The sequence below is a fragment of the Leptinotarsa decemlineata genome, unplaced genomic scaffold (assembly GCF_025532065.1).
Source record: "Leptinotarsa decemlineata unplaced genomic scaffold, Ldec_3_MD MMD2_tig00026307_RagTag_RagTag, whole genome shotgun sequence".
NCBI lineage: Eukaryota > Metazoa > Arthropoda > Insecta > Coleoptera > Chrysomelidae > Leptinotarsa > Leptinotarsa decemlineata.
This window is the reverse complement of record NW_027412681.1, coordinates 4398770-4416751: the sequence shown is the minus strand read 5'-3', so window position 1 is coordinate 4416751 and position 17982 is coordinate 4398770. Positions and strand designations below refer to the sequence as shown.

The window sequence follows — 17982 nt, the reverse complement described above, 5'->3', positions numbered from 1 at the left end:
GGCCTGTGAGGGAGTCTTTAAAACCCGGCGAGAAAAACGTTCTCCGCATTCTCTCACCACCTCTACATATAAAGTTAGGCCTCATGAAACAGTTTGTAAAGGCATTGACTAAAGATGGACCTTGTTTCAAGTATCTTTGTCAGAAATTTCCAAACCTTTCAGAGGCTAAACTTGAGGAAGGCGTCTTTGTAGGACCCGACATTCGAAAAATCATGTTTGACGTAAACTTTAAAACCACAATGACCATACATGAGAATGTATGAGAATGGGTATCATTCAAGCAATGTTTGTTTGAAGGTGATTGACAAAGTTTCATGATGAATTTCACTAGTTCGGACTTCCATTGTCTACTATATAAAATGATTTGAAATCCCTGAAACAACTAAAAAAGAAGAATTAAAAATGAATAGCTGAAAATAACAATTATATTAACCAAAATAAACCTGAAATGAAACAATAGTGAAATAAAATACAAGTAAAATAAGAACAATTGAATAAATAAAAATAAAGAAATGAAAAAAGAAAATAAAAATAAAAAGTGGAGAGATTCCAAGTCACGTTAGTTCACGACGTTTCGATTGTTAGTATCTACAATCATCTTCGGGTGATGACTGGACTGATTCCTACGAGAGATGACTATTTATAGGTCGTTCGAGTACTTTCACTTATCCCCGCTTTTCATTTTCCGCTTTACTGGTTCCGTGGGAGATGACCGTTTTGGCGGAAGTTGGCCATTTGTCGCTTGATGATGGGTTTCCATATGTTGCGTATTTCTACGCTGGCTTGGCTGAATACGTTGTTGGACAACATGTATGCGGCTTCCTTAAATTTTGTCCTAAACCAATGTTCCTCTCTGATGTGCAAGATCTCAGCTTGGGACCACTCGATGTTGTGTTGATGGGTCCAAACATGGTCTGCTATTCCTGATTTGCTGGTTTCCCCTCGCTGTGTGTGTTTCTTGTGCTCGGCAATGCGAACATTCAATGGCCTCTTAGTTTCACCAATATAGGATTTTCCGCACTCACAGGGTATCCGATAAATGCAATTCTTGGAATCGCAGTCCGCGTTTGGTGGCCTGGTTTTCGTGAGGCTGCTACGGATAGTATTACCGGATCTGAAGCAGGTTCTGATGTTGTACTTGGAACCAATTCTTCTTATCCTCTCCAATAATCCTCTGATGTAGGGAAGTGCACTTTCCTACATCAGGGGATTATCAAGGAGAAAATTCAAGGAAGCCGCATACATGTTGTCCAACAACGTATTCAGCCAAGCCAGCGTAGAAATACGCAACATATGGAAACCCATCATCAAGCGAAAAATGGCCAACTCCCGCCAAAACGATCATCTCCCACGGAACCAGTGAAGCGGAAAATGGAAAGCGGGGATGAGTGAAAGTACTCGAACGACCTATAAATAGTCATCTCTCGGAGGAATCAGTCCAGTTATCACCCGAAGACGATTGTAGATACTAACAATCGAAACGTCGTGAACTAACGTGACTTGGAATCTCTCCACTTTTCATTTTTATTTTATTTTTTCATTTCTTTATTTTTATTTATTCAATTGTTCTATTTTTACTTGTATTTTATTTCACTATTATTTCATTTCAGGTTCATTTTGGTTAATATAATTGTTATTTTCAGCTATTCATTTTCAATTCTTCTTTTTTAGTTGTTTCAGGGATTTCAAATCATTTTATATAGTAGACAATGGAAGTCCGAACTATAGTGAAAATCATTCAAGCAAGTTGTTAAAAAATTCTCAGGAAATGCAAAAGACCCAGAATATCGTACCATTGTAGCTAACATGTTGAAAGAATTTAAGAAACTAGCCTAAAAGTCCACTTCTTGAACAGTCATCTTGATTACTTCCTGGAAAATTTGGGAGATGTTAGTAAGGAGCAGGGTGAGCGTTTTCACCAAGATATTAAATTGATGGAAAAACGTTATACCAGGGCCGCTGGAACATCAACATGATGGAAGACTACTGTTGGTCACTTCACCGTGAAGCTCAGCAAGCGACTCATCGCAGGAAAAGCTACACAAGAAGCTTCAAAGAAAAAAGAGAAAGGAAGTATAAACCATTCCATCTGACTAGTGAAATCTACATTACAACACTGTGTCATTATTTCAAGTAACCTACTATAAATAAAAACCATGATACTGATCTAACATAGTATTTCATTAATTTTACCATATATACCGTACAGATTTTAAATTATATACAAAAAGTCAATTTCTTAAAAACTATGGGTGATACAAAAAACTAAGACCAGGTTTGGATTCAGCACACAAAAATCTATAAAAATTAGCTATTAAAGTAAACAAAGTTTTCAAAAAAAAAATTTGTTGGCCTGTGTTATCTAATGTGAAGAAAATTCATAAATTTCAATAACTTTTCAGTCATATTTTAATAGCTGACATACTAACGGTAAAAGCAATCAAATGTATGATAGCTATTGTCATATTGACAATTATCTAAAAATTGTAACAACGTGTCTCCGCTCCCCCAAAGTTGTATACAACTTTGGGTCTATAGACCCGCGATAAAGTTTGGAATTTTTTTTTATCTTCGTTGTGGGAGCCCCTCTCCTGGTGGAAGCCCCGGGGTAGTAGCTCCGCCCACCCCCTTCCAACCCGACCCTGCGCCCATGACAAATAAATACTATGTACATTTTTGAATAAAATCCATCTAAACCATCTAACATCAACGCATCTATCTCATTGGAAAACCATCCTGAAATCGCATTATCGCCAACTCATCGACACACCCCTTTGTTATTGTGAAGCAACACGTACCTACTCGATTGACAATCGACGCGATAATTTTCCATGCAATCCGCAAGAAAATATTGTTCTGTTCGACCCGACGTATCGAATCTCCAAGTGAAATCTCTCCTTACCCATCGTTGAAATCTCTCGTCACGTACGGCGATAGCCATCTCGAAGCTTGTATGAACGATTTGTGAATGTACTTACGAGCTGGAATCTGCTTTCCGAAAATAAATCATCGGTATAATGAATCATGCGAAGGGAATACAATCGATGAGGTTCGAGGTGAATGATAAGTACTTGGTGGAAGGTGGAGAAATTTTGACTGGAGAGGAATAACTATCTCGTTGGAAATTGGTGGCTGGCAACGTGAGTCATCTTTTTGGAAATAAGGGAAGATATTGGATTTTTGCTGCCTGCTCGATGTCATTTTTGGGGTGTTATAATTCTGTCGTTTCCTATATTTTTCTTTCTTATTTTCTTTCTTACTTTGTCTGGTATAAATGGGGTGTGTTAAAAAATGGGGTTATTTTTCATTTATCTCAAAAAATATTTATTCATTCCTGCACTGATAAAAAAAATTCCACCGGTACCGGCGGCAATTCAATTGCGGAATATTATTTTGTAATTCTACCCCGAAGACAAGTGTGGAATTCTTCAGTGTAATTTTTCATTTTGAGTGTACTTTTGTGTTGAAATTAAACTTCATAGGGTAAATTTGCGATACAAATTTATACCGAAATATTACACTCTTGACAGAATTTTACAGTAGAATTTTACACTCTTATATAATCTCACAGTGGAATTCTATGCTCTGATAAAATTTTACATTTTAATTTTTCATTTACGGGTTATATTACCTTGGGATATTCCGTTGTAAGAAGGTCCGTATTCAGAGTAGTTTTGAAGACAATGATACCTCAATCGGATGTTGACTCTTGACTCTTAAGTGGCCATTTTTCCTCATAATTTAGATAATTGAATGCACAAAACATATTACACATTGATATATTAAAAAAATATGTATACAAAATAAGTTCATATACATTCTTGAAATGATTTTTTTTTTATTTATAAAAAGTCAAATAACAGTACAAAATAAAAAAACCATTGTTCAAATTAACCCATTTTCCTTCTTGCTCATGGTGGTATTATTCGGAAAGAGAAATGAAAGTAATATTTCTTTTTCTTTTTTCCTCAATTGCTGTTATTATCCTAAAAGAGAAATGAATATCATCAAATGAATAGGTTTAGAAATCTAAAAACACAGTAAGTTGACGAACACACATTCCTAGAGAAAAACTGCTACTAGTTTGACTTCAATATTGACATTTCTCAAAAATTGTTTATACATATTCAACCGTTTAAATAAAAAATTAGATTTTTCCAAATGTTTTCCAAAATTTTCTGAAATATAGCAAATATAGCTATAATGATGAAGTGGTGATAAAGTATTTTGTTCATCTCTTCAACAGAAACAAAAAGGTCCTAAAGTGTTTCTCAATTCCTTCAATTTTGAATTCCTACTTGCCTCCCATCGCAAAAATGTTTTCAAGTTCAATAATAAGAATCACAAATCCTCAAATTTATCCAAAATTATGAAAGATACGAATAAAACGTTCAGATATTTTTTAGGTGAATAAAATTACGATTTAACATTGTCCGATATTTGTAACCACCAATACGAAACTTTATTCCTCATCGAAATTTATTTTTAAAATGGATCGTGCATACGGCGTTACTGATGATTCACGCCACTGCTATCGAGTATATCTCTTTTTCTCTTTTTCTCAATACCATTCAGTAATTATCACAAACATTTTCAAATATATGTTCTGTAATTATTTGAAAATCAGTTAAAATATGTTGTACTATTCCATACAGTATGAAATAATTTGCGATGTGAGGTTAGGATGTACTTGTAATAAAAAAAAAACACTCTATAATGCATAACGAGAAAACTCAATGAATTCATCTGTTTAGTGGACTAGTTATTGAAATTTTACAAGAAATGTACTCACCTTCTTTACTTATTTTCACCAACAACAAAAATATTCTAATGCACACGTCAGACAAACCGATGCGCTTCTGTAGACAAGAATGAACAATACAATAATCACTCACAAATACAAGCGTAACTTTACATTCGATAAAGAGATGGCGAAAATTTACATTTCACTAAGAGGGAATACCCATCGTCCAGTTAGTAATTCTCTCCACATGAAATAATACGTTATGATTTCACACATATATTAGATGAATATTTAATTCTCAATGAAAAGTACATTGCCTACTGAAATTACGCTCGGAGATGTGAATTATTCAATAGAGAGAGTATATTTTCAATAAAACTGAAGTAATTTTCTTCGTTCGAAATGAAAATTCCGAGGTAAATTTCAATCATTTTTCCCAGTGTGTGCCAGCCTTTTTTTCAATCTTCAAAGCAGTTTTGATGTGCACCGTCGCAAAACGCCGTCCTCTCGCGGGTCTCTTCAACCTTGGGAACGGAAAAAAGTCGCAGGGGACCAAATCTGATGAATACGGTGGCTGGAGCATGATTATGATAATAATAATAATCGACTTTGTTCATCGACAAAAGAGTAATAAAATACAAATGCAAAAATAAAGGCGAAGTTCAGCTTGATCTGTTTTTCAACTTGTTCTAGTTAAAGAGACACGAATATACGACGACATTCAAAAAGTTAACTTATAAAAGAATATTTATACAAAAACTCAAAAAATGAAATAGAAGACAGAAAAACAAGTGAAAAAACTGCAATAACATATCACAATAGGGAGCATAAACGGTGTTCAATTGAACTATCCAGCCAATTTCGAGTGCAGTGTCAGTTTCTTCTTGCAGTTATATTACGTGTAGTGTCTGAACTCACTGGGGAGTGCATAGAGCGCAACTGCATTATACAGGGTGTCAATTTAAATATGAGGAATTGAAAAAACATGTCAATTTTACTGTCAGGGGGGACACTTTCAAGGACTATTTGTAGCTCTCGTGGTTCTAATGGGAAGAGGGGTCAAGTGAAACATCATTTTGAGGTGCTTCTGCTTCCAATGGTACCCTGACTTATTATTTTTTGATGAGCATTTTTCGAAAAATAGCGTTCTAAACTAACAGAATATGGCCAACAACTTTCACTTTGAAGACACAAATTTATTAGAGCTGAAAGAAATCTTGCAACAAAATAAAAACAAAAATGCAACGGGCATTGATGAAATTTCAGTAAAAATTTTAAATATCCTTCCCGATTTCGCTTTGAATACACCAGTGATGGCTATAAATAAATCCTTTTCCCTTGGAAATTTCCCTCCGTGTCTAAAAACAGCTCTTGTAATTCCTATTTTCAAACGCGGTAATGCAGAAGATCCAAATAACTTCAGACCTATCTCCATGCTCTCAACACTCTCAAAAAACATAGGAAAAATGGTGAAAAAAGGGTATTAGCTTCTCTTTATAAATAAAATATATTAACCAACTGTCAATTTGGCTTTCAGAAGACAAAAGGCACAAATAATGCCGTCTTTTTCTTTCTCAAACATGTCTACACACATCTCAACAATGGTGAGGTCGTAGCTGCAGTATTCTGCGATTTCTCCTAAGCTTTTGATTGTGCGTTCCACAAGGATCAGTACTGAGTCCGATTATTTTCCTTATTTATGTAAATGACCTTGTTACTCTCTCAATTCAAGGAATTTTTACGATCTTTGCGGATGACCCCACGCTCCTTTGGCATGGAAAAATACTTCTAATATGAAAGAACCAATTTATACTTGAATGGACAAATTCTTGAGAATAAAAACCAATCCAAATTCCTGGAAATCTTCATGGATAACAAATTAAAGTTTGATCAACATATTTTAGCTTTGAGTAAAAAATTGGCATCATCAGGATGTTATTCACTTGCATGACTCTTGTATTTTCATACTTGAAACTGTTTGCCTGATTTACAAAAAACATAACTCCGGAACATACAAATTACATAACCCGGCAAGTAACTGAAAATAAAATACATATTCCTGTTCCAAAAACAAGTCAGACAAAGTATTCTTCAATTTATGGAAGTAAAAAACTGTATAATCACATACCTTAAGAAATTAGGAAGGAAAAAGCTATAAAAAGTTCAGAAACCTTCTTAAAGATGTCCTTGCAACTAATACGTACTACAATCTTTAGGAATATTACAATGGAACTTTGCTATGATTTAATATATGTGTTTTTTTTTGTTGTTTATATTGACACCTATACTTTAAATTTAATTTTATACTAGGATATATCTTATTGTATTACCATGACAAGTGAACTTATGTTCAAATTTGTATATTTGTTATTTACATCTTTTGAAAGGGACGACACGAACTATTTTGTCTACGAACTTTGTTAAATTTTATTTTCTATTGTTACATTTTATCTATTAGATATGTGAATTTAGTTTTGCTCAAATTGTGTTTCTGGGTATTTGTGTTTTTGAATTGTCTGTTTTATTTTATTCTTTGAAGTGCTATATATATATATATATACCAGATTTTTAAAAAGCTTTGTCAATAAAATTTTATTTTCTTGGACAATAAAGTATATGTCTATCTAATTATTAGTACGCCTATACTGAAATGCATGGTTTGAACAGAACTGTTAAGAATATTAGGTGGTACCGTTTGAACCCTTCATTAGGGGTAACATTAGCCATTAGCTTCAATTTACATCAAAAAGTAGTCTGATAATAAAACGTAGATGGTTGTGTCTAGTAAATTTTGAATTTTGAATTCTCATCGCAGAAAGTGTATAGATAGCCGTCCTCTTTGGTACTTCTGCTGTAAAAAGTTTCTATTATCAGGCAAAAAATTGGTTGGCAAATCTGAACGATGTGGTAGTATTGTGCATACATTTGTACATGTTGCACTGTTTAGTGATTACTTTAATAAGTGTATGAAAGTGTAAAAATGGTTTACATTCTTCAAGGCAGAATTGAAATGATTGTAATTTATGGAGAAGTTGGAAAGAGCGCACGAAGGGCAGCATGTGTTTTTAACGAAAGACATCCAAATTGTAATGCAGGTCACCAGTGTGCTCGATTTAGTGAATAAGTTTTACGAAACTGGTTCAGTGACAAATAAAAAAAGAGTACTAAATGAAACATCAACTCAAATTGAAGTTTTGGGAGCATTTGCTGCAGAGCCCACTTACTCCAGACGGGAATGTCACGCTAGACTGAAAAAAAAGTATTGGAAATGTATACATGTTATCCCTAGAAAATGCAGATTCTTCAAGAACTCCACGAGGATAATTATGATAGAAGAATGGAGTTTTGTGGAATTATGTCTCATTAGACTAGATTAGCTTTCTTTATTTCCTTCATTATGACGAACATTTACATTTCGCATAGGAATTGTCAAAGCACATACACATATTCAACATAAAACAAGCAAATAAATAAATACGAGGTGGAACAAATACAAATATTCAGATAAAATATGAGTAATCATGAGACAAAAAGATTAAAATATTCATTCAGTGTATAAACACAATGGTCGAACAAAAACGACTTCAGTCTATTTCTGAATTTTGTTGTCGAAACCATCCCTAATCTTTTGTTTAACATCTGTTTCAGCAATGGGTGTACATTTTTTCTCATTGGCAATGTTAGTAGACAAAATTGTCGCTATTGGAGTGACGAAAACCCACACATTTTTCAGGAAGAGCATACACAACACCCACAAAAAGTTATTGTTTAGGCAGGTATTGTTGAAAATGCCATAATTGATCCATTATTTCTAGAAGAAAACTCGACTGGCAATATACACCTCGAAATGCCTGAAGATACTATCGATCCTCTTATAATTCACGAGCTAGAAGGCTGAAATGATTGTGTAGCTCTTGATAGAGATTACGTTGATAAATAAAGCCCATTCTGAACAAAAAACGCGTTTCTATTCTTAGACACAGGACTTTTCATCTCATGTGTAGATATAAAGCGGTTTGCTTTCTTTTCACGTCCATTTCTGTGGCAAACATTTGATATTGTTGTTTTTTTCAGCTGGTACTTGCTGGTCAGCCATGGTTCGCAACGGCAACGGTCGATGTACTGAGCTGCTTCAGCAAAAAATTTCCAAAGAAGACTGCTGCTCGGGAAGATCCGTTACGACGTCTTGGTCGGCGGAAGAACTTGACTCTGGAACGCTGTTTTTCTGGAGGATCTTGGGAGGTGGCGTACGGTGCTCTTCATGCCGAGGTAAGCACCCTGAATGATTTTCAGGTTCACATACTGAGAAACTGTAACCTACTGCGCCAAAAATTGTTGTACTGAAACAGTAGCTTGGAAATATTCCATGTAGTGAAGAAATCAATTTCAGACGATACACTCTTTCAGCCATACTTTGATTACTGTGAACAGTGTACAGTGAAACTAATCTTTCAGATTCTTGCAAAGGCGTAACGTGCGAAGTGGGTAAAACTTGCGTGTTGAGGAAAGGAACTCCAAAATGCGTTTGCGCCTCCAAATGCAAGGTGGGAAAGAGCCGACGAAAGACTCCTGTCTGCGGAACTGATGGGCGCAGCTATCGAAACATTTGTAGGTTAAGAAAAATGTCTTGTCGCCGTAAATCCCATTCCCTTGCGGTCGCTTACAAAGGCACATGTCAAAGTGAGTAGAATTTGTTTTTCAAAATATTGTTTCTCTACGAAAAAATACAAAAAAGTTTTATTTCTACTTCAACTCTTTTCCCTTTCTACTAACCTGTTGATTTTATTTCATTTTTGATTCGATTTTTCCTGGCGGAGAACGATCAAGGCTTCAAGTGAGTCATATCAGATGACAAAAACTCTTTTGAATAATCAGTGATTGTAAAAGTACCTATTTTTGAAAAACAAGGAATTCACACTGTCATTGGTTTTTATTTCGAAATAGTTAATTCCTTGATACACTAGGAGTTGTCAGACCAGTCAATGAGTTCAGCAAAAATCTGTATAATCGCAAAGTAATTGCTACAATTCCGTTTGTACTGTTGATGAAATCGGTACGATTCGAAAGGCGTTTATTTTCAGGACAGATTAATTTTTGCGAAAGATATATTTTGGCTTTCTACTTTTTCATATTATAATATAAAAAATCAACTCTGAACGAACAAAGATGTGTACACCATGCAGAAAAGTAACTTTCAGATACACACTGAAAAAGAAAGTCCTCTCGAAACAACTAATTACAACGTAGAATTACAAAACAAATACTTTCATATGAACACTGAATTATACAAAAACACTTTTTTCTTTTCAGTTTGTATTCTAAACATTCTTTATGGAATTGAATCAGATGTCATCCACGGGATTGCTACACAACATATAGCATATCTAGTAGATATGTAGCATATATGTTATGTTAGGTTAGGTCCAAAGTGAGTGGTCTTTATTCGACCCTCCACCACAATCTTCAAGAGTTTATTGTTGCTCACACCTATTCAGACTCGACCAAATAAACCCAGCTTCTCAACGAAGCAGATTAGTGAATATGGTAAGTGGTCTTTCAGGTCGGATTGTAAGAGTACGGCTCTGCCGAACTTTAAAAATGATTCGGTCCTCAGCGGGGCAAGCACAAAGTATGTGCTCTGCTGTTTCATCATTTTCCAAACAGAAGCGACACACACTCTGTCTTCCGACAGTCCGAGTCTCAACATCTGACGATTCAAATGACAGTGACCTGCAAGAAGGCCTGTTAGACATCGTAGGTCATCCCTACTGTAGACCTGGAAGATTCTACCAGAAGTCCATAATTTTTCTTGTCATCCAGGAGTTCAATTTTTGTTTGGCAAAGCCTAAAGCGATGCCAATGACAGGTTCTGGTCTGATAAAGCTGCTTGCAGCCCCCTCTTTGTGAGGAAGTCAGCAGCCTCATTGCCTTTCAGACCAGTATGGCCAGGAATCCAGACCCAAGACAATCTGTTAAGTCTTTCTATTGAGGAGAGTCGTTTTTGGCAATTTGATACCGAATTAGACGTTGCTCGGTAGGAGCCAGGAGCTTTCAACGCCGCTTGACTGTTCCAGAATATTTTTATTGACTTGTGTATGAGGTTGGATTTATCCAATCTCTCCGCACACAATTCAGTAGCGTAAATTTCCGCTTGAAATATAGTCGCATAAGTTCCTAAGCAGGTAAATATCTCTGTCCTGGGTCTGCGACTGAAAACACCTACACCAGAACCGGAAGGTGTTTTTGATCCATCTGTGAACCAACAACTATCTGCTCTTAATGTTTCCTTCTCCCGAATGATCCAGACCTCTCTACTCGGGAATAGTACTTTATAAGGCAGTTCGTAGTTGACAGTTGGAGGCATAAAGTCAGAGGTCATTTCCAGAATGCTGTGACTTCCAATGTCAACCAACAGTCTGTTGTTGTACTCTAAATTAAATTGATTTGTGCATTTGGCAATGTGCACAAGTCTATATGCGGTCCATAAGCCTCTCTGTCCAGAAAAATGTGGAGAGGAGGTAGATCTAGAAGGATCTCCATGGCCTGGCATAGTGCCATCAGTACCACGGTGCGGTAATGATGGCACTACTGATGGCCAGACAAGCCTATCTCTGTAAGTCAGAGAGCTTTGCCTGGGCATATATATGTAGTATATATAGTAAAAGAAAGAGGTAAAATTTCACTTACATAACGTTCACTTGGAATACAAACTGAGTTAGAAAAAAGTGTGTTTGTTGAATTCAGTGTGCATATAAAAGTAGTTGTTTCGAAAGTAATTCAATGATAATAATAATAATAATAATAACTGATTGATAATAATAATGATTGAACGGCGTGTACACAAGATGGAGGTTGAGATCACGTCAGCGAGACAACACGCGTCTCGTATCCAATGTGTGATGGATTACAGGGCGGCCAACAGGCCTCTCACGCCCGCAGTGCGGCGAATAGCCGCCAAACTACGACGTATCCATCACACTTTAAGTCAAGGCGTGCTGCTGACCACCAAACAGCACTGCCTTGATAGGATACGAATGCTAGTGGCTGCTAAGAAGTCACTAGTGAGGCGAGCCAGAGGTATCGCGGAAAACCTTAGGTTCCGCGAGAAAACCTTCTCGCCTCCACGTGTTGTGGATAATCCGCCGACCGCTGATCAGGTGGAATCCTTCTGGAAAGATATCTATGAACACCCGCAGCCACTCAACTTAGACAGTCCAGCCCTAGCGCAGTTCGAAGCTTTCAACAGAGAGCTTCGACAGCCTGAGCTCAATGAGCTGCGCAACGCGATAACCCCGGATAACGTTCGATGGGCCCTTGTGGGTTCCAAGAACTTTGCTCATCCAGGCCCAGATGGGCTGAACACTTATTGTTGGAAAAAACTACCAAGCACAGCCTGTAAAGTCGTCAGGAGTTCGGATCCCCTTCTCTGTATTATCCGTGACCATGTGAGAGCAGGAATTGGAGCATTTCTCTTTAAAGCAGCTGCGCGAGCAGCTGATGAACTCGGTATAGTTTTCGACACTGAACGAGGTGACCACAACTCTGTCACCAAGTTGGAACCTGTTCAGCAAAAAGCTCAGATAAAAGCCGCAGAGATCACCTTACTTCTGCGGAGACACAAGGATAAGCCAATGCATGGGGTCTTCTTCAATAACATTGGAGACCTTGGCTTATCAAAGCGCCTGACCTTCACTTTTCTCAGGTCGAGTGGGCTCAAGTCGGAAACTGAGGGGTTCATCATGGCTTGCCAGGATGGTGCCTTCAACACCTCAGTCTACCGCAGTCACGTGATGGGTATAGAGGTTCCTGACACAAGGTGCAGGGCCTGCCGCGAGGCCTATATCCATCGACATAACACGGCCCTAGGAGTGCTATATTACTATCTACGGCACTCTTACGGTATTGACGAGACACCGGTGTTGCCCTACTCTCCGGGGAATATTGAATCCGTTGTGGGGAACGAGAAGTGCCGAATTTATTGGAACTATTCGTTCCCCACCCTCAGGCTCATACAAGCTAATAAGCCTGATGTGGTCCTTCTCGACCACCAGAGCAAAACGATATTTATCGTTGAGTTTTCAGCTCCTGGCGAGACGAATATCGTCAGAAAAGAGGAGGAAAAACGGATAAAATATCGAGATTTCCACTTCGAACTCCGCAGACTCTATCCAGACCACTCTGTCACGATGGTTGTTCTGATTATTGGAGTCCTTGGTGGAATGATGTCCTCTCTACTCTCGAATCTTAAAATCATACCGGCTTGCCGCACTGAGGCAGAAATCTTAGCCGCACAGATGCAGAAGGCTGTCATTCTTGGCTCACTGCACTTACTCAGGGCACATAATTCTCGGACCCAATGATCACTTACCCCACGGTGTGAGGAGTGGTCATTGGTTGATAATGCTGGCGCGCCCTCCCGAATGTATCGGGGCTTCGGGGGATAGGGCCTGACCAGCGCACACTACGGTAAAAAAAAACATTGCACATCAAAATTGTGATAATGCGAAAAACGTCAGTAAATTCAAGTAGAGAAATGATATAGAAAATGTATATACATATGAAATGACTAGAATAATTAAATATCTCTGGATGTGTATAGGACATCCACGTCACAATTACTAAAAATAATATAAAGTATGAATATAAAATATATTAAAGTTCCTAATGCTACGTTTGTATAAATAAAAAAGGTGTATATTAAATAAACCGTACACCTCACATGGAAATAATGTTGAAACTCCTCAACAGTTTAGCAGTTTTTTGACAATAAGAGTTACCTAACTTATATGGACATTTCCTGAAACTTTAATGTCGTCGGGAAGTTTGTTATACAGTTTACATCCCTGATAGTCCAAACTTTTTTGGTAGAGAGCAGTTCGATGTTGACTGGGTAGAAGTAACTGGTAATGGGTAAATGACGGTCTGTTGGCAGCCAATTTGTTTTTATTGCGGTATACATATGTACATGCCTCAAGTATGTATATTCCTGCAACTGTTAATATTTTCAAATTCTGAAATGCTTCCCTACAACACTCCCTAAATCCTAACTTAACAAAGATCCTTACTGCATACTTCTGTATTTTGAACACTCGATCCACAGTTCAGTATTCCATACCTGAGGTGAGAATTAAAATTCGCATAATGAAGCTAAGTAGAATATCTTGACTGCAGTGAGTGGAGAGATACCTGAGAGAATAACAGGAATTTCTGAGCTTTTTACACAAATTATCTACTTGTGGCTTCCATTGCAAGTTGTTATCGAAGGTAACTCCTAACAATTTAGTTGTTGTTGTGGGATCCAATTGTTATTCGGAATTCTGGTATAGACTCACCTCATGGTGTTGTCGTCCTACCGTGAAGTTGTTTTCTTCACACCAAGTGATAACTTGGTGTGAAGAAAACTCTACTACAAATGTTTACTCGTATATGAAAGTAGCTGTTTCTAGAGGGTTTTCCTCCAGTTTGTATCTGAAACTTACCTCTCCGATGGCTTTCTTCTTTTCTACAGAAGATTCCCACAAATAATGAAATTTTACTACTCAGATCAAATATTATCCTGAAAAAATTGAATTAGCTGCAATTTGAGCCCAAAATCAGATCTATAAAGCTATTATTTCCCAAAATAAAGCAATCAAAAGATTGTGAATTGGTTTCGGTCTCAAATTATGAAAAAAAATGGATATATTGAAGAAACAAAATTGATTATCTAAAAGTTCCTTCTTCAAGAGTTATACTGAAAATTTAAAAAAAGAGAAAACCTTTCGTATTAACAGCATTTTCTCGGAAAATACCGAAAAATATATCTATTTTTCGAACAACAATATTTTTCACAGAGTAATTTAAATTTTTCACTCTACCTTTTTTGGAGGACTTCCTCTTTTCACAATCTGAAAGAAATGAAAATTGTAATATAGAACTTCATACAGATTCAGAAAAGGCGAATAATTTGATCAAACTGAAAAGTTAATGCATACATTCAAAGTATTTTTACAAAATATTGAAACGAGAAGGGAATGCATGCCTGAACTCCTCTCTAAGGGACGTGAGTGCAATTAGAGGGAGTAGCTCCCTATTCAACCTCTTGAGGGTTGATTTTTGTCAAACCACGACATTACATATCGATAACAAACTTCGTCAACTTATCTATTTGGTGGAGGTTTGAAAATAATATGAACCGAAGAAAAAACCGCGAGTTAAATTAAGATTTTCTATAATGCTCATAACGGAAGCAGATTTTAACCTCCGAAACAATAACATTTCTCAGAACATGTTTTGGTAGGTGAAGTTATTACATTCGGCAAGTCATGAAACAACATTTTTTCTTGTGGAAAAACTTTGAATTTTCAGATTGTGGTAGGAAGAATCCACAAAAAAGCCAATAAAATATAAATCACTTCGAAAGTTTTGTACAGAAATGTATTCCTAAATTCAGCATCCTTTGAGTGAGGGTTTACAATTTTATATTCCAAAATTGAACTGTCTCATTATTTTTTATAAATACGTACGTACGTACATATGTATTTTTCTATCTCCCACAATGTACAAAATAAATTAAGTGAGTGAATATGCTATTTCCGCAGGTTCCTGTGATAAAATTAGCTGTCCGACCGGCAAGCACTGCCTGCTGGACCAAAACCTGATGCCACACTGCGCGAACTGTCTGAAGAAGTGTCCGAACAAACCGAAACGTCGGCAGGTATGCGGCGCAGATGGAGAGACGTACGCTAGCGCCTGTCATCTCAGAGAAAAAGCGTGCCGAAAAGGAAGGGCTATTCCTTTGGCGTATAAAGGGCCCTGTAGACGTAAGTAATTTTAATTGTTACTCTGTATAGGTCAATGAAGGGCTATCAGTAAGTAACCTCTCTTTCTATTAAAAAAAACTTTTTCATGCTCTTTGATTTCGAAAAGACTAACGTTCATAGTGTTTCATGGTGAATTTTATTATTTCAGACTTACATTGTCCAATAAAATTCTATTATACTTCAAAATCTATAAAAGAACAAATGAAATTAGAATTATATCGAGCAATAGAACGTGATATGTACGGAACTCTTTTTCCAACTAGAGGACAAATTCTTTACGCAAAATGAGGGACTGCTAATGGGATCGCCGCTTTCACCAGTTATAGCCAACATATATGGAGTGGTTTGAAACTCTGGCTATTAAAAACGCTCACAAGAAGCCCCGAGTCTGGTTGAGATACGTTGACATCTTCATAGAATGGAACCATGAGAATACAGAACTAGACACATTTCTAAAGAACATCAACAGCATAAGACGTTTCATTACCTTCGCAATGGAGAAGGAAGTCCACAACGAATTGCCATTCTCAGATGGCAATTCGTTGTGTAGGTAGGTAGGTCCAAAGTGAGTGGGTATATTCGACCCTCCACCGCAACCCACAAGGGTTCATTGTGGCTCACACCTATTCACACTCGGCCAAATAAACCCAGCTTCTTAACGAAGCCGATTAGTTTGTATGTTGAGTGGTATTTCAGGTCAGATGGTGAAAGTACGGATCTGCCGAACTCAAAGAACCTGATTCGGTCCCCAGCGGGGAAGGCACAAAGTATATGCTATGCTGTTTCATCATTTTCCAGACAGAGGCCACACTCACTGTCTTCCGACAGTCCAAGTATCTGTATATGATGATTCAAATGACAGTGATCTGTAAGAAGGCCTGTTAGACATCGTAGTTCATCCCAGTATGGCCAGGGATCCAGACCAAAGACAATCTGTTAAGTCTTCCTATCGAAGAGAGTCGTTTTTGGCAGTTTGCTACCAATTTAGACGTTGCTTGGTAGGAGCCAAGAGCTTCCAACGCCGCTTGACTTGATTTATGAGTGAGGTTGAATTTATCCAATCTCTCCGCACATAATTCAATAGCGTAAATTTCCGCTTGAAATACAGTCCTAGGCGGGTAGATAGCTCTGTCCTGGGTCTGCGACTGAAAACACCTGTACCAGAACCGGAAGGTTTTTTGATCCATCTGTGAACCAACAACTATCTGCTCTTAATATTTCCTCCTCCCGGAGGATCCAGTCCTCCCTACTCGAACAGTACTTTATAAGACAGTTCGTAGTTGACAGTTGGAGGCATAAAGTCAGAGGCCATTTCCAGAATGCTGTGACTTCCAATGTCAACCAACAGTCTGTTGCGCTCTGCGTTAAATTAATTGTGCGATTGGCAATGTGCACAAGTCTGTATGCAGTCCATCTAGCCTCTCTTTCCAGAAAAATATGGAGAGGAGGTAAATCTAGAAGGATCTCCATGGCCGCTAACTGATGGCACCACTGATAGCCAGACAAGCCTGTCTCTGTAAGCCAGAGAGCTTCACTTGGGCCGTTTTCTGTAAAGCCTTCGGCCACCAAGTAATTGCACCATAAGTGATCATTGGTCTGACAATTTCCACATAAAAATGAAGTAAAATGGATTTGTTCGGGACCTAAACCCCAAGTTTTACTACAAATCCTCCGTTCCAAATGGAATAACCACTCCATTGAGGAAAAGTGGCGTTAGATCGTCCAATTTTCTTCTCCGAAGGGGATTAACACAGATTTGCTGGGGTTGACAGACATCTGCTTCCCCAGACACCAACTGTGAACAACGTCCAACGCGCTTTGGAGGATATTACAAGCTACCGACGTGGACCTTGCCAGGATGACAAGGTCATCTGCATACCTATGCTTGCAAATCAACTTTTCTTCTGTCGAGGGCATCTAGCAGACTATCCACCAGGAGCAACCACAGAAGGGGAGATAGTACCACACCTTGAGGGCAGCCCCTGATGACCCTGAACCTGATAGCCTCGCCTTGAAGAGTCGTAGTTGCAGTTCTGTTTACTAGCATGGCATAGATCCAGCCAGTTAAGGTCGATTCTATACCCTTCCTAGCCAGATACAATCCTATAGATATCGGTAGTGCATTGTCAAATGCTTCTTCAATATCAAGATATACAGCAACCGCAATCTCCTTGTTGTCAAGGGATTGGGAGATTTTCTCAACGAGGTTGTTTAATGCTGAATATGTAGAGGACCAATACTAAGTGGGAAACATCTGTATACCGAAAACCCACCTCTGAATCACGAATCCAATCACCATTAATCTACCAAAAGGCTCTAATGAATCGTGTTTTAGGGTTCTGTAATATGAAGGAACGGATCTTCAACGGAATGGTAGATGTGATGGTAGAACAGAGTTTGGCTAGAAGACAGCAAGAGCCTTGCAAGACAGAGAAG

The 17982-nt window shown here is 37.7% G+C and overlaps 1 protein-coding gene across 1 annotated transcript in view; it reads left to right on the top strand.

Moving 5' to 3' along the window:
- Positions 1–17982, top strand: part of Fs (Follistatin) — a 136239-nt gene that overhangs the window by 100460 nt on the left and 17797 nt on the right. The window contains exons 3-5 of the mRNA XM_074181381.1: positions 8819–9013; positions 9200–9424; positions 15325–15546. Coding sequence (XP_074037482.1) covers positions 8819–9013; positions 9200–9424; positions 15325–15546 — 642 coding nt within the window. The remainder of the gene's footprint in view (positions 1–8818; positions 9014–9199; positions 9425–15324; positions 15547–17982) is intronic.